Genomic DNA, 16278 nt, shown 5'->3' with positions numbered 1-16278 from the left:
GCTTACCATATCCATGGCAGCTTTTATCAAAATGCAAATTAAGAAATGCAAATGCAAATTAGGGCATTAACAGGGAAAAGGGGGCACAACGACATACTTTTCTTTCTGTGACTGTTAAGTCTAATATACTCTAGTAAGCTATAGTACTTTTTCCTTTGGGAAGGTACCATCTGTGCAGTCTGCAATTCTGTTGAAGAAAGATGTTGAATCTATTTAATTATTCTTGGAAAATAATTTATTTCTGGGCATTTTTTTCCACACTGCATCAAATTAAAGTTGATTACGTTGATTAAGCATCATGAGGTGGAGGGTGGTTCCTTATTTTTTTATTTTTTGCAGTGAGTTTGTAACCCTATTAGTTAGGTTGCTTACTCTTTAAAATACCAGAATAGGGAGGATGGAGCAGGTTTAAGTTTATTAGATTGATCAGTATTGGTGAACTATGAAATATTTTGTGTGCAGTGTATTTTTTGCATACAGGTATAACAGAATAGCTTTAGTGTTTTGTTTTTTAACTTGAGTATGAACTTATACAAAAAGCAGCAAGATATTAAAAAAACTGTTTTATTTATTAAAAAACACACTATATTGGATTCATATCGGTATCGACAGATGTCCAAATTTATGATATCGGTATCGGTATCGGACATAAAAAAGTGGTATCGTTCCATCTCTAATAAAGACATCTGGTACAAAAGCTGTCCACTAATTAAACCTGAAATACTTTCAAAATAAGAGTTAAAGATTTAACAGGACAAAAAAAATTAAAAGAAATTCAACTTTGTAATGCTGATACATTATTTTTTGTGACTTAAATGAGAGATCAAGCTTCAAAAGAATTGCATTTTTTCAAAAATCTTTCCATTTTTGTGAGAACCTGTGTTGCCATAGAGGTTATCAAAAGCTGACTACAAATTGACCCCGATGTGTCTGAATCTGCGTCCATTAGCTGACACATTTGATGTTGTCGCACACTTCCAAATAAAGAGGAGCAAGCTGGTGAATCAGAGCGGAGATCCAGCCGAAATATTTCATGACGAGCAAATCAATCATCAAGCTGCATACCGGGAGGGTAAAACTGCTTTGTCATCCGGCCATTTGGCTTCATATTAAAGCTTCTGGGCTTTTATACTACACGTGCACGCCTATTTTAAGCTCTGCTCTTATTTCAGTTAATGGTGGCTAAAGCTTTTTCCTGCTCATTTCCCCCCCAGCTCTTATTTTACCCTAGGAATCAACTAAAGCACCTTTGCTTAATTTCCCAGTTCAGTGTTTGTCTTTCTGTCTGAAACAGATCTTCTTAGCTCCTCTCTCTCTCATATATATATATATATATATATATATATATATATATATATATATATATATATATAAATTGATATTTAATTAATTCCCATTTTAATCAATAATGACACATGTAATTAATTATTTGCACTGAGAACTAAGTAAGTGGATCTTGTTCTCCCATGTTTTCTGTGAATGACAATCAAAGCTCCCTTAATCCTTGATATGATCTGATTTTTCGAACCATTGGACCACACATCAAAAGCAACATTTCTAGACTCTTTGACATTTAAGTTTTTATTGATTTTGCAGCATATACTTAAACCTGTATAAGAGGGAGGAAAAAAAAACACACACACAAGAAAACTGCTGGTGTGCACCCCTGCCCTTACAAGTTTAAAAGAAAGAAAAGAGAAACTAACTAATTCTTCTCTTGGGGTTCCAAGAGAAGAAACACAGAAATGGGCAAATAAAAATGACGGTAAAGTAACATTTGGACCGGTGGTCACAGTTAATAATCCTTCAAATTACGATAATATGGTCATGATTTCCTGTTTGCTTCAAATAGCTCCAGAAGTAGTCCCACTGTTCATCTTTATCTTCTGTATCATTTTTAAGTTTATTCAGCATGGACTCATAGGAAGCAGTCTCTGCCATTGCTCTGATCCAGTCTTTCAGTTCAGGACGTACTGTAGTCTTCCAGTGCCTAAGGATAATCCTCGATGCAGTTACCAGTGCAACCATAACAACCTTAAAAATATTATTATGAATTCTTGGAATATGAGAACTGTCTCCTAACAAGCACAATTCAGGAGTTAAAGGCACTTCTAATCCTGACCAACCTTTTAAAAGTGTGACGACTTTCTTCCAAAAAGGAGCTATAAGGGAACATTCCCAAAAACAATGTAGGAAAGTCCCCGCCCCAATTTTACATTTCCAACAGAGATTGTAAGGCATAAGCTTCATACAGTGTAATCTTGCTGGGGTATGATAATATCTATGCAGAATTTTGTATTGTATGCATTTGCTCCTCGCCTCCTTAACATGAATCCCATTTTCTGCCAAAATGCCCATCCATTTTTCGTTTGAAATTGGTGCATTTAAATCTTTCTGCCACAAAGTTTTAATGTTCGAACATTCCCCACTTCTATTATCATTTACCAACCTATAAAAACATGATGCTGTGTGGTGCTCCTGAGGCATATTTATAAAATTTAGAACAAGATTTTCATGTCCCCTTCTGAACTTCGACGTCACATAGTGTCTAATTTGCAAATATCTCCAGAAATTTTCCTTCCCTTCCAATTTGTATGTTTGAACAAGAAACTGCTTAATTAAGTTTTCATACTGTTTAAAGAGACCAGGCGGTATCGCAATTGGTAACATCATTACTACATAGTTAAATTGGGGGGCTATAATCATTTTTACAATATTTATTTTGCCCCACAATGAGATTTTTAATTTGCCCCATTTTTCTATATTTGTTTTTATTTTTAGAAGGACTGGGTCAAAATTAAGTTTGGGTAGGTCCTCCATATCTTGGTTTAGTCTTATCCCGAGATACTTCATCACTCTAGGTACCCATTTAAAATTAAATTTTTCTACCATGTTTGGATAGCATAGTGGTGATAGTGGCATTACTTCAGACTTTCCCCAGTTAATAGTATAACCTGACAGCTCAGAGAACGCCTTTGTGGTGTCCATTAAATGCGGTACTGATAAGAGTGGGTCTGTTATAATGGCAAGAATATCATCAGCATAGAGGAGGAGTTTGTGTTCCTGCTGCCCACCTATGATGCCTTTAATCTCCTTGTTTGATCTGATACTCACTGCCAATGTTTCTATAAAAATTAAGAACAAAAGGGGGCTTAAAGAACAGCCCTGACGAGCTCCACGTGACAAACTAAAGAAGGGTGAAACCATACCATTTGATTTTACCGCCGCCTTTGGTTCTTTGTATAGCACTTTAACCCAGTTTAGAAAGTCTGGCCCAAACCTGAACCGCAACAAGGTTGAAAAAAAAAGCTCCATTCAACTTTGTCAAAAGCCTTCTCTGGAGGAGAAAGCTGCTATCTTTAGACTGGCCCCACTACATTAAAAGGAGTAGCTTTTGAATGTCATCTGAGGAAGAGCGTGTTTTCATAAATCCAGTCTGATTTGGATGTATGATGACACCCATAACCCTAGACTCTTTGACTGTTTGAAGCTGCATTTTTGTGGTCACCGGGTTTTTGAGCTGTAACACTGTCACAGAGTTAAAGGTGCCTATAAGAGATTAAAGGCGAGTTTTCTGCAAAACTGCTTTGGTTAGTGTATGATGGTATTCATGGTTCCATGTTAGCTCCATAATATTTTGTCTTTATCGAAGCTGTTTAATAAAAACATGGTTAGAGGAGCCTTGGAAGCACTTATTAAATGCATACTTACTGGCCAGGCCTCCTGATCTAAGCCTTTTTAACCCCCACATATGGAAGTCGGAAACTGATCTGTGTCTTCTTCCTGTCCTTAGACGTACACACACACACACACACATTAGGGCAGAGAGACACCTTCAGGCTGGTTTGCCTCTCATCGTCGGCTCCTCCATCTTAATTTTTTTCCCCATTTCCCCCTCCAGCTGTACTCATTACTCTGTAGATGGGATGGGGGGCCACAGATTGCGTGAGTGAGTGTGGGTTGTGTCTTCAGGGCTTTCTCTCTGACACCTATCTGTTTGCATTCAGACATTTGGCAGTGGTGAAGGGTCAGCTGGCTACCGATCTCCTCGATTGTCTCGTCTTGCTCTCGTCTGAGGGGATTTCAGATGAAGCGTTGGTCCGATTTGTTCTCCGATGACACGCTGAGCTATAATCCCGTAATGTATTTCCGAGGGATGCTGAAACACTAGATATTGCAGAAGGCCTCTTAGTCCCTGAAGTGATACTGTAGGAATAGTGGCATGACATCATCGCAGGTAAAAATACCACAAAGTACTACACTGTAAGCCTCTATGGGAATATTACTCTAAGTATGGCTGCAGTTATCAGGTTTAAATGTGCAGCCAGACTGAGTGAGAGATAAACTCCTGTGGAGAGCTTAGAGGGGATCATTTCATAGCAAAACTGATGGGCTGTGTTTAACTTGACTTACAACGTGAATTCAGGTCAATATTCAACATAATATACAGGTTTATTTGGGGGGAAAGGCGTTCTCTGTTCCAAGGAAGTTGTCACCCATATTATGTGTGTTAGTGAAGGAGGATGATTATTACACAAAACTTCTAGATACACATTAACTACCACTTTCTGGACTTCATGGGGTTGGACTCTCATGAATACACGGGGCTCTATGCCCAACTGTTCTCTCAGTTGTTGGCTAGTGGGGTGGAGGTAAGCTTGGCAGTTTTCTTGAAGAGTTCTGAGTTCTGTTGGTTCATGATTTATGATCAAGTCCCAGGCTTTTAGTTCTTTTAATTTTAATATTATATCCTAGTCTTTTGAGCTTATCTTTGATTCTAGTCCTTGGTTCCTGTGTTGAGTATGTTTTTTCTGCACTCCATTCCTGTCTTCTTTTTTTTCCAGTAAATAAGTTGAGATTTTGGAGTTAAGGTCTGTTTCTGTGTCTTACATTTGGGTCCACACAGCATATCATGACAAGAGCTTGCAGTAAAGTACAGCCACACAGATGTTCCCTTTGCCCACAGTATTCTGCTACCTTCATGAATCACATGCATAAAACAACAAGTAATTTTCCTTCCTCAACCTTGAGATTTAAATTTTGTGCTGAGAGCTTATGTAGCAAGCTAGACTTTACAGGATGTCTTCATGTGTGATGTGATTGGTTGTCTTGAAAAAAATCTTTTTCATTCACATTTACCTGTTACTACAGTATGACTTCCCTTTTATGATAATCCTGTAGGTGTGTGTTGTCGGCTTGCACCTGTTTGCATAATCTGATTACTTTTTTCTTTTTGTCATTAACTAAACCTTGAATTCAAATGAAGTAGTTAATGTAGCTGAATATGAATAAGCATGAGCTAGTAAAAGCAAACATCATCTTTTTGTGTTTACAGTAAAAGAAATAAAATAAACTTGAGCTTTCTTGTAAATGTGGTGTCCTGACTGAAGGCCTAAAATAAAAATAAAAATAAAATGAATATTACAAATAATAAAATTATCTTTGTTTCTAATGAGCAGTGACAGGAAAAAGGATTACAGTTAAAGCTTGCTGCTGCCTATTTTAAGCTAAAGTCTCAGCTATTGTGGATTTAAGCACCATGGACAGCTCTGCTTAAATTGACACTTGATGTTTGCATTATTATTTTAATATTTATTAAATGTTTTTGGGAAAAAAACTTTATCACCGTGCACTGAATCTGAAAACTCTTCAAACTGTGTTTTGGATTTATTCTCTTCACTCAGTATATCTCCACATACTCTTATTTCCACACTGGTATATGCCCCAAAAAAACATGAAACAAAATGAAACAACTCAGAGTCAGAGTAGTATAAATTTTGGCTTAGTCCAGCTTATGAGTAGCAGTACACTCTTCATTTACGAAAGTCTTTATGCTATATAAGTAATTCTTATTACTTATCTTCAGTTCACTTTAGTTTCTGTCATTTTAGAGCACAGATTTGTTTGTTTTAGTTGCCTTTCTATTTATTCATCTTGAGTTTATTTATGTTAGGCTCTGTTTAGTTTTTATTAGTTTCAGGGCCAGTTTCAGTTTTTAAAAAAATCATTTTAATATTTGTGGTGTTTTTAAACTATTAATATACATTAATTAATAGTTTCAGTAATTGCTATTGTTTAATAACTGTTATTAATTAGTTAAATAATTATTAGAAACGTTCACATAAAGCCTTTAGCATGTAAAGCAAAAATGAATTAAACAAGCAAAATTAAGAAGAAGAATAAAAAATGAATTTAACACAAAAAGTAGCGACAGTTATTGACGAAAAAGGTGTTTCCTGTGGAAGGACTTTTATTTTGAAGCTGTTGCCGGAACCTCGCGTTGATTGTTAGCAGCTTTGTGGCTCGCGCAGCTAAAATCGTCGCGCGGCAGGTTTGTGATGTTATTACCGGGCAGAGACAGACCTAGACTCCGAGACGATGACGGCCGCCAGCAAGAAGAAGCCCAAAGAGTCTCAGCAGGATGAGGTGGGATGACTCGCTAAAACCACACAGCGACACAGATAGACATCTTTATTTTTAATTTAATTTTTTATTTTTATTTCTAGCTATAATGAGATAACGTCCATGCGCGTGCGGTCAGCGCGATAGCTACAGTGGACAGGGACCCCGCGCTTTATTTAAAATCAAATTTTAATGAAATTATTTATTTTTTACTTTGTAAAAATCAAATCTGTAGAAGTTTTCCTTTCCCTTCAAGAAGCTTTCCTTTTCCTCCTTCCTCTCAGTAATTTCACACTTTTCCAACTTCAGCCTGATGCCGCGGAGCTCGCGGCTGACAGGGATGCAATGTCCGCGGTGTAACTCCAACAGGTTGTCCACGATCATGTGAATAATCCAGGGCGCGTTTGTGGAAAAAACAGGCCGGGAGCTTCGTTTGTGGCGACACTCTGGTGACTTTGAGTCCTGTTTTTGTAGATGCTTTGGCTTCGCAGTTCTTTAAGTTTCCTCGGGTTTGTTTTTGCGTCTTTCTGATCAAATTGTCTCGTTTTTGGTTGTTTGTTTGTTTGTTTTAGATTCTTTCGTGTGTTATTCTGCTCAGTTTGCGCATAATTGTTGTGTTTTCATCACACGACACAGACAATAACAACAAGTACAGCATATTTATGGTTGAGTGGTGCAAAGATGTTGGAATAGATTAGGAATGAATAACTCGTTGCTACATATACAGTATATATTGACTATTAATAAGTATATAAGTGGTATACAAACATGTACAGCAGAATAAAATATTCCCATTTCTGTTCATTTGTGTTCATTCTCAGTGTTTGTGTTTCGTTTTGTGTCTCTTCATTGTCATCTTTTTCATGTTTTGGTGATTTTGTGTCTTTTTTGTTGTTGTTGCTTTGAGTCTTTTTGTGCTCTCACTGTTTCTTATTTTAAATGTCTTCCTGTTCATCTTCTTTCTTACTTCTTGTGTTTGATTCCCTTTTTGTCTCATTTTGGTGGCTTTGTGTCTCAGTTTTTTCATCTAGTTTTTTCATTATTTTCAGTCTTGTTGTGGTAGATCTGGCAGGTTTTGGAGTTTAAATGTTGTGTGTCTTGTTCTTTATCTCTTCATTGTCATCTCTTTTGATTTTTGTTTCTCATCTTTTTGTGGGAGTTTCTGCCTGTGCTCTTACGATTTATTTTAAATCCTTTGTGTCTCGTTCTTGCATTTTTGTATTTCTTCCTGCTCAACTTATTATTTCTTAATTTACTCAGTAAATGTGTCACATTTTGACTCACTGTGTGCTAGTTGTGTCTAAATCCTGTCTCCATTTGGTTGTTTTTCATCATTGTGGTAGATCGTGGTGTTTTCTAGTTTAAATGTTGTGTGTCTCATTTAGTGTCTTCATCGGGTCATTTTATTTTGCTTTTTGTTCATCTTTATTCTCATTACTGTCACGTGTTTGTGGTAGCTTGGCATTTATGAAGCCTTGTGTCTAATTTGTCGTCTCTTTGTGTTTGATTGTCATTGTAGCTCCTGTTTTAGTAGGTTCGTGGGTTTTTTTGTCCTTCTTTTGCTCATTTTCAGTGTTTTGTGTGTCACTTGGAATCAAATTGTGCACATTTGTTGCTAGTTTTTTGGTTGCTTTGTGCCTCCTTCGGTCGGTCTGTTTTGCACATGGATGTAACCAGGGTTTAGAAATTAGTGTGGTACAGATAATGTTTTTGCCATTACGCTTTGCTCTTTTGCAGGAGTGACTATGTCTGTAGAAACACGTAAGATGAAATATCAAAAGTAGAGAATTATGGCTTCATTTAAAATGAAAACAGCACAAGGGAGGAAGTTACTTACTCGATGGCTCCTGTCCTCCTCCTGTCTAAACCAACCAGTTATCATTTCTCATGAGTCATCGGCCTAAATGCTGCCCAATCAGGCGCGGTGTAGGGTGGGCCATAATGCTGTAGAACTGAAGTCTTTTCAAAGTAAAAGCCACCTATAGCATCTCGTCTCTCCTAAAACATCTGAATCTGATATCCCGAGCCTCTTTGTGGTAATTTTGCATATCTGTGGTCATTGTTGTTTACATTCGTGTACCAAATTTTGTATTTGCACTTGTTTATGCCCCATTTTACTCATTTCTGACCTACTTATGGTAGTTTTGCACATATTTGTGGTAAAACTGTTTCTCATTTTGTATTTCTGTGGTCACGTTTCATTTGGTCATTTTGCATCACATTTTGGTAATTATAATTATCTTTTTGTTTGTGTTACACCTTATTTTGTGTCATTGGCTCGCAGAGATGTTATCTTTGTTGTCTTATCTGTTATCTGTTGTTGACTATCTTTGGAGTAATTTGTTATTGCGCTTTTATCTCATTTAAGTAATTTTGTATTTGTTTCTGGATGTGTTTCATGGATGCCCTGCGTTCTTTTTTCCCCACCAAACAATAATCTTGATTTTATTTTGGGTCTAAAAGTTGATTTTTATTTATTCTCTGTGAGTTTGAAGTCTGTTTTGCAAGAGAAATAAACATGCAAAAAGAATGCAGCTAAGAGTTTTCTGCATAAGAACGGATTCTTTTGTCTTTAAAACACCAGGAAACGATAAGTCTCAAAACATTTACTACCATGCAAGAGAAGGATGAGCCGAAAATGATCAATTTGAGAACATTTTGGGCATTTTTAGCTTGAAGAAAGACTCAAATGTCAAATCAGTTGAAATGACTTGGATTGATTTGGTTTACTGATTAAATCACTAAGCGCCTGCTCTACAAAAAACTAGCACACAACAGGGAAAGTAACTGTACAAAAACATTTAAGTTTTTACAGATACTTAATTTACTTGGAAATAATCCCTCCTTATTGTTTTTTCAGTCTTGGCCTTTGTCTTTGCATTTTTTTTGTCTGTTTTTGGTGTCTGTTTGCTAAAAGTGACTGGATAATACTCCTGGTAATAATGTCTTGGGTTTTTATTTCGTGGCATAAAACGTGCCCTTGCCTTTTTATCTCCGAGGTCGATCTGAGAGGCTGGAAATTTTAGCCTTGAATTCGTGTTCAGTCTCAGCGTGACCCAGTGAAAGCCTTTGTGTGGAAAGCCATCGCCTTGGCTTTCAGCAGGTTCGGTTTGTCAATGTGTGTCTTTGCATCTGTCCCTTTAACTCTCTTCAGTGTATCCTCAGCACACAAACACCGACACACATGCTTTGATTTGCTCGCCTGCCTTACTTCCCACTGAAGGGAGTTTGATCAGCAGACTGTTGCAGTGAACTGTATCTGCTGAAGCACACTCACACTCTGAGCGTACGGTGAATTACCTGCGAGATGTTGAACCAAACTCAGAGAGGAGTCGATGGCCCAGTGGTGTGCAAAGGAAGCTCTACCCACTGCTGAGCGTGTCTGAGGTTTCCCTGCTTCGGTAATTGAACAGTTTCACCTCTCACAGCAGTGGATGTGATATAGATTGTTCTGGACACATTTGTGCCTTTTATACTAAGCGTCACACAGATTTATTCAAAGTGGGTTTGTCATAATAATCCTTCAATAACACTAAAGTCGGCATCCCGCAGCAGCGTGCAGCGATATGAACAGAAGATGAAAGTGTTGTTCATCACAGAAGATCTCAAAAAGATCTAAAAAAAAAAAAGGTTTACTTAGTTTACTTAAACTGGCGAATCTGTATCCTACCAGAATAAAAGCGCTGCTAGTGCTTTCTCGTTGAGGCACAAACTGTTTTTACAAGTCTTAGGGCGGTTTAGCTTCACACTGCACAAAATCAAACCCTTTCTACATCACTCGATTAATATCACAGCCTTTTTTCAGTCTTAAACAGTTGTGTGCTTGACTGGCAGCTGCTGACAATAGATTTAAGACTGTATATAAACTTACCAGCCACTTTATTAGGTATAACTTGCTAGTACTGGGTTGGACCCCCTATTTGCCTTCAGAACAATAGATTCAACAAGGTGCTGGAAACATTTCTCTGAGTTTTTGATCCATATTGACACGATAGCATCACACAGTCAGTTGTGTAGTTGTGCTCTCATGTGTATGTGTGGGTGGTCATATTTAGAAAGGTTTGTGGCTGTATTTTTTTAGATTTATACAAGAATTGTGTAAAATGAGAAAACTGGGTGTATACTGTGAAAATGCATTGGTTACGTTTGTTACTTTTCAGACTGAATCTACACTCACCAGACATTTTATTAGGTACACCTTGCTAGTAAAGGGTTGGGAGCCCTTTTACCTTCAGAGCTGTCTTAAGTCTTCATAACAGAAATTCAGCAAGACCCTTTAAAGACTTAATGTAACTAGAGCCAGTGATCCAGATCTTAGTTACTCTTTGGTCCTTGTGTGGTTTCATGAGTGTCCACAAACAACGGAAACAACATCCAAACAAAGTGGAGCTCAGAGCAAAGCTCAGGAGCCGAATATACATTTTCTCCATTCTGCTGCAGGTCACAATGGATCAGCTGTACACTGAACATTATGCAGCATGTTTGGGGTCCCTTTGTGCAGCCCCAGTGGCCTAATGGATAAGGCACTGGCCTCCTAAGCCAGGGATTGTGGGTTCGAGTCCCATCTGGGGTGATTTTCAGTGCAGTGGAAGCAATATGCAGTAAAACCATGATACTGGTCTTGTTTTAGAGATATTGTAACATAAGAACTACACATCTCAGCTTACTTGGCATTATTCTTCAAGTTTTCTGGACTTACATAACCATAATTAGTTTCAGCCATAATAATCAAATAGTTTCTTGCTTTTGTTATTCGACAGCTTGTGTTTTGAATAGAAAAAACATTCAGGATTTTAATATGTTGTAAATCTACACAGGTATCCATGTTTTCTTTCTGTGTGTGCTGAGCTGTTAGATGGCAAAGTCTGAGGTTGTAATGGTTCTGTTGATGTGTGGGCTCAAGCTGGCAGAGGCAGGGTTATAAAGGTGTTTTTGGTCGATTGTTAAGGCCTTTGCCTTAATCCCTTAAGCCCTCGGCTATTTTCTGAAATTTCCACCTGGAAAACAAAAACCTCCCAAATTTAGTCAGTAACACGTCCACAGCTGTGAGGCCAAAATGAACAGCCCTGGGCTCTATTGATCAGAGGCACTTGTGAGAATTTAGAATTCAGTAAGTCGCCAGACGAGAATAGGATTTGACAAACTAGTAAAGTATACTTAGTGTACAACTTCCAAATGGTCAAGACTGTAAATTAGAAACTAAAGCCAGTGTTGGACTCAGTTGGGAGAGTCAACTGAGGTTTTGACATGCAGCACACAGCACAAAACTGTTACTGCTATAATGAAATAGCCCAGAGAGAGCGAGGTTACACTACAACACCAATTTTGCCTTTCTGTAGCAACCTGAAAAACCTGCAGGATATGAAATGTGCAAGGGGTAAGAATTCTGAATCAGGTTGTCGATTTAACAGTATGCGTTTCACTCCAGTTGGCATCTTCAGCGATTCTTGAGGCAAGAGCCATATTTTTCTGCATTTCTGTTTTTAATAATCTGCAATAATGAGAGTTAACTCAACAAATATCTAAAGATTGCAATGGTGAACCCGCTGAATGAATAACCAAGTAAACAGGGTAACATTTGGGTAAAATCCTGTATATTTAACTTTTGATCAGATTCTGAATTGATGATGTTTGATGTTCAGCTCTCCCACACTATCCTGCACTCACAATGTGCTCAACGATCGGGCTTGAGTACACATCTGTTTGCCTCAGCATCTTGGCCTCTCTCTCATGCTTGGTTCCTTTCTCGTACACAGGCTCTTTTGAAGCCTTTCAACAGAACACACCCATATGGAAAAGAAATAATAAAAACGTATAAAAGACTTGCATAAGATGTGGCCTACTTCATATCGTGAATCATATAAGATTTTGATTTACTCATGAAAGTGGCCACTTTCTCATTACTTTCATATATTGTTTTAGTAAGTATCCAAAACATACAAGTTTCCTTTATAGAATTTTTCAAGGGATCTTATATCTGTTTTCACTCTTGTATGATTTTCATACAAGTTTCACACAAGACAGATTAAAACTTTATAAGATTTATATATATCTTTTCCATATGGGCAAGGTCCATGATTTTATGCTTTTTGTGGCACTCGAACGTTACAAAAGCTGCTACTTTTATGCAGGATTGCAGTGCTCGGGCACTGATAGCAATCATACTACATGCATGCTGTGCCAGTTTGAACTGAAACTGGTCCCACCTTTTAAAGCAGGACAGGGTTCCTCAGCTGTTACCAGGCACAGCATACAATGATTATACTAATCAAAACAAATTAGACTTTGGGCGTCATATGTGCTGAGCATAGTATCATTAGTAAGTCTGACTACAGTCTAAACAAGTCCTTCACATAGGAGGCGACATGTGCTGTGCTGACTGCTAGCTAGTGCAAATGGCCCGAAATTTGCGCTAAGCTGGCCGTTGAGCTCTGCTTGTACTTCACTTTGTTCCACCCGCTGTACTTGTACTACACGCGTCTGCTCTGTGTTATTTCAAAACATGCGTCTCTCATTCATGAAGAAGAAAGCTTTGAGGGGTGTGTCGTTTCCACAACACTGCTTTCCTTCTGAGGTCCCCAGAGCCATTGAAAGGAATGACTTTAAGACTGGAGGTCCCTATAGATGCACGTAAACTTGTGTCAGAAAGTTCACTAAACTCTGATACACACAGATTCTTTTCGTTCTTCATGTGGTTTAACTTAGCGTGGCTCTAGGTTTCTACTGGTCGCACGAAGGTACATCACAGTGCACAGCGGTCAAAGTTCAACCGGGTCGAACTCAACTTCGACTGTGCAAAGCACAGCGGGGAACCGCTATTGCCCAGTGCAAGCAATAGAAAGGAGAGCGGTTCAGAGCGCAGCAATGCGTGAGCTACATCCTAGTTGAAAAGGCTTTAAGGCTGTGCTGAATCTGTGTAGAGCCTATTGTGTACCCTGCAGAAGTAGCCAACTCGGTTGCCAGTATTTATGTTGTATTCCAGTTATGTTTAATGTTGGAAGTCTACAGTGATGTCAGCCCTGAGTTAGTCTGTTAGTCAATGAAAAACAAGATTTGTTGAGCTTCTTAGCAGGGCAGAGCCATTCATGCATCACTAGCAATGCAGAATAATACTTGTGTGTTTAATGGTAAAAAAACTGGCATCAGTTAGCTTGTTAAATGTCAGTGTTCATGACAGCGTAGCACTGAACATGTATGGCTTATTTATAAGGGTTTTCAGAAAAGACCGGGTCAGCACACATCTGAAAAAAACCCACTAGACTTGTAAAACAATGTGCTTTAAACAGACAAGACCAAAGTGAAGATGTTTGACCACAATGCACAAAACCAAACTCAGCATTTTGGCTTGTTTTGTAGACCCAGGACCTGGACAGCTTTTCTGCACTGAAGTATTCTAGTAAAATCTGAGTGCTGACTGCTACAGACCAGACTTGGTCATGGGAGGTTAATCTGGTTTGTCTGTTTTGTGTATTATTGTAGGGTCTTTACATTACAAAAGAAAGCACCTTGAGACAGCTGTTGTAATTTGGCACAATATAAATCAAATTGAATTGAATTTATTACATTTTGCCTTTATTTTTGAGAAATTCCTGATGAGAAATTTTAGTCCACTTTGAACGTTTAAGAGACTTCAACCTGTGCCTCCCAGATTTTAAAGTGGAATACCTGTTGAATGTTTAAACAGTCTAGCCAGTCAGTAAACATTAGAGAATTGGTGATCTTTGATGGCCACCTACAAAACTCCTTCAGGTTTCAGGTCAGATACTTTAAAACTCACAGCAAGAGTCCTTTTAAGCTTCCAAATTTGAACATGTTTTTCATCTTCTGCCTGTTGGAGATAATTAGACACCAAACAGCTGACCAAATGAAGATTGTCAGGATACTTAACAAGTCAAAAGAAACACGAGTTTTTAGCTCGTCTCCGGCTCTACAGAGGGCAGACAGACTGCTGGAAAACATGCAGTTTGATGTGTTTGATGTACGAACAAGGCTTCATGCTGTCTTCCCTTTATGCTTCTCCCTCTCAAGCTCAGAAGAAAGGCCACTTAGTCAGCATGTGACAGCTTCCTATTACAGTCCCCTGCAGTGTCGCTGCTGGAAACATCCAAGTGCTCGTCCGCAGCCGTCTCCTGGCCCCGTGCGAGGTTAAACTAGAAAACCCTGCTTGCATCATTTCTTTCTCATCTTTTCTCTCACTTGTCAACGTCTTGGCTGCGGGTTCAACTTTCATCACTGGAGGCTGGAGTGAGGAATGATGTAAGCTGGTAGCTTCTTGAGAAGCTACGGTTCATTGGATGTCTTGGAATCCTTAAGCAAACTTTCAGCCTAAGAGCACAACGTGTGAAAGCTCAGATCAGATTTTCCACTTTAGCTCGGAGGATAATCACCGCTCTGTCTAGACGACGGGAGTGTTATATGACCGTAAAAGTCAAAATTCAATCCTGACTGATGCTGGAGATGAACGCCAGCGAGTCTGCTCTATTTTTATATCTCGCTTCCATTAAAAATAGTGAATTCCTTCTAATGTTTTCTAAATGCACTCCAAACAATAGGAGGAAATAAAGGGACTATTCTTTCCACATTATCATTTTACAGACTCATCCATGTTGTGTGCTGACTGACCTGCAGTTTTCTTTCTTTTTTATTCAGTCATTTCATTTTACAAAGAAGTGATTCACACACAAATCCGTATTAAAACAGCTGGATACCAATTATCCAAGTTATATTAGTTTTTATAATGTATTCATTTGCAGTATGCTGGAAGCTTCTCATCCATACACACACACACCGACACAGTAAGCATGTGTATTTACTCGTGTATCTTTCTTCAGGTGTTAGAGTAGCAGGAGTCAGTGAGCCGATGCACTTATCCTCTTTTTTTCCTCATTATTGCGCTACTTCTTTCTTTGTTACACAATATGTACATTTATGTCGATAATGATAATAAATAAAGCAATAACAATCACATTAAAAGAATAAGACTAACAAGAGGAGCTCCTTCTGGCAAAGCAAACATGTTTGGCACAGGTTCAGACTCTGTTGTACAGGACACAGATTATGAAACAGTGGTTCATAAGTACATGCAGATATGATTTCTGTTTGCTTTGTGTCTCTGACTCTGTAGCCGGCTGATATTTTACCTGATTTTGTATCACTCTGCATGTTTTTTTTCCCTGTTTAGTTTTAAATCTCGTCGTGTGATTGTGTGACACAGTTTTGTTTTTGTTGCATCTTTGCTTGTGTTTTATATCTCATTTTAGTTTTTGAACATTTTTGTTTTTGTAGATATTCTCTGTATCTTTTTGTTTCTTATTGCAGTAGTTTTTGTCTCCGTTTGACACATTTTGCGTCTCTTCTGCTTATTGCACGTTTCAATTTCCTTTTAGCCAGTAGTTCAAGCCTTTCTTGACCAACGGTTACATGTAAAATAAAATATGATCACCTGTCCTCAGTAACTCACTGTACTATGTGACTTTTTGTTTGTGTGCCCTGTCATGAGGAAAAAATGGAGCTGATGAAGAGCAGGTGCCTCTCAGCATTGTGTGTGCACCAACAGGTGTTCATTATCACACTTGACCTGACTGTATCTGGTTCTGCATTATTAGGGAAGTGTTAAACATAACAGTGTTAACCTAACCTCTCCACAGATTTGCTGTGGCCTCTGAAGCCAATGTGTTGAATGGAATGATTTACTCAAGGGCTCTGGACCATATGCACGTACACTTGTGTCATAAAGATCCTCGTTCATTGTGTGGTTGAGCTTAGCCCGGCTGTACGCCTTGTTTCTATTGGTCGCGTGAAGGTAGGTCACAGAGTGGGCAGCATGCGCGAGTACTCTTTGCTGGTGTGGTTGTGGGCAAGCAGGGGGACCTTATG

The 16278-nt window shown here is 38.4% G+C and overlaps 1 protein-coding gene and 1 non-coding gene across 3 annotated transcripts in view; both read left to right on the top strand.

Moving 5' to 3' along the window:
- LOC102785397 (inactive dipeptidyl peptidase 10-like) overlaps positions 1-16278 on the top strand; it is a 112017-nt gene that overhangs the window by 33709 nt on the left and 62030 nt on the right. Inside the window, exon 1 of one of the 2 annotated variants that reach the window (XM_087835834.1) lies at positions 6330-6426. The exons of the other annotated variant lie outside the window; for it this stretch is intronic. Coding sequence (XP_087691960.1) covers positions 6379-6426 — 48 coding nt within the window. The 5' untranslated portion in view covers positions 6330-6378. Of the gene's footprint in view, positions 1-6329; positions 6427-16278 lie in introns of those variants that run through there. 2 annotated transcript variants of the gene reach the window in all.
- On the top strand, positions 10903-10975 carry trnar-ccu (transfer RNA arginine (anticodon CCU)). Its single transcript has one exon. It is a non-coding gene; the product is annotated as a tRNA-Arg (tRNA).

The sequence above is a fragment of the Neolamprologus brichardi genome, chromosome 23 (assembly GCF_056152115.1).
Source record: "Neolamprologus brichardi isolate AB-2024 chromosome 23, ASM5615211v1, whole genome shotgun sequence".
Classification (NCBI taxonomy): domain Eukaryota; kingdom Metazoa; phylum Chordata; class Actinopteri; order Cichliformes; family Cichlidae; genus Neolamprologus; species Neolamprologus brichardi.
The sequence above is the reverse complement of the archived record's forward strand: the minus strand, read 5'-3'. Positions and strand labels throughout refer to the sequence as shown.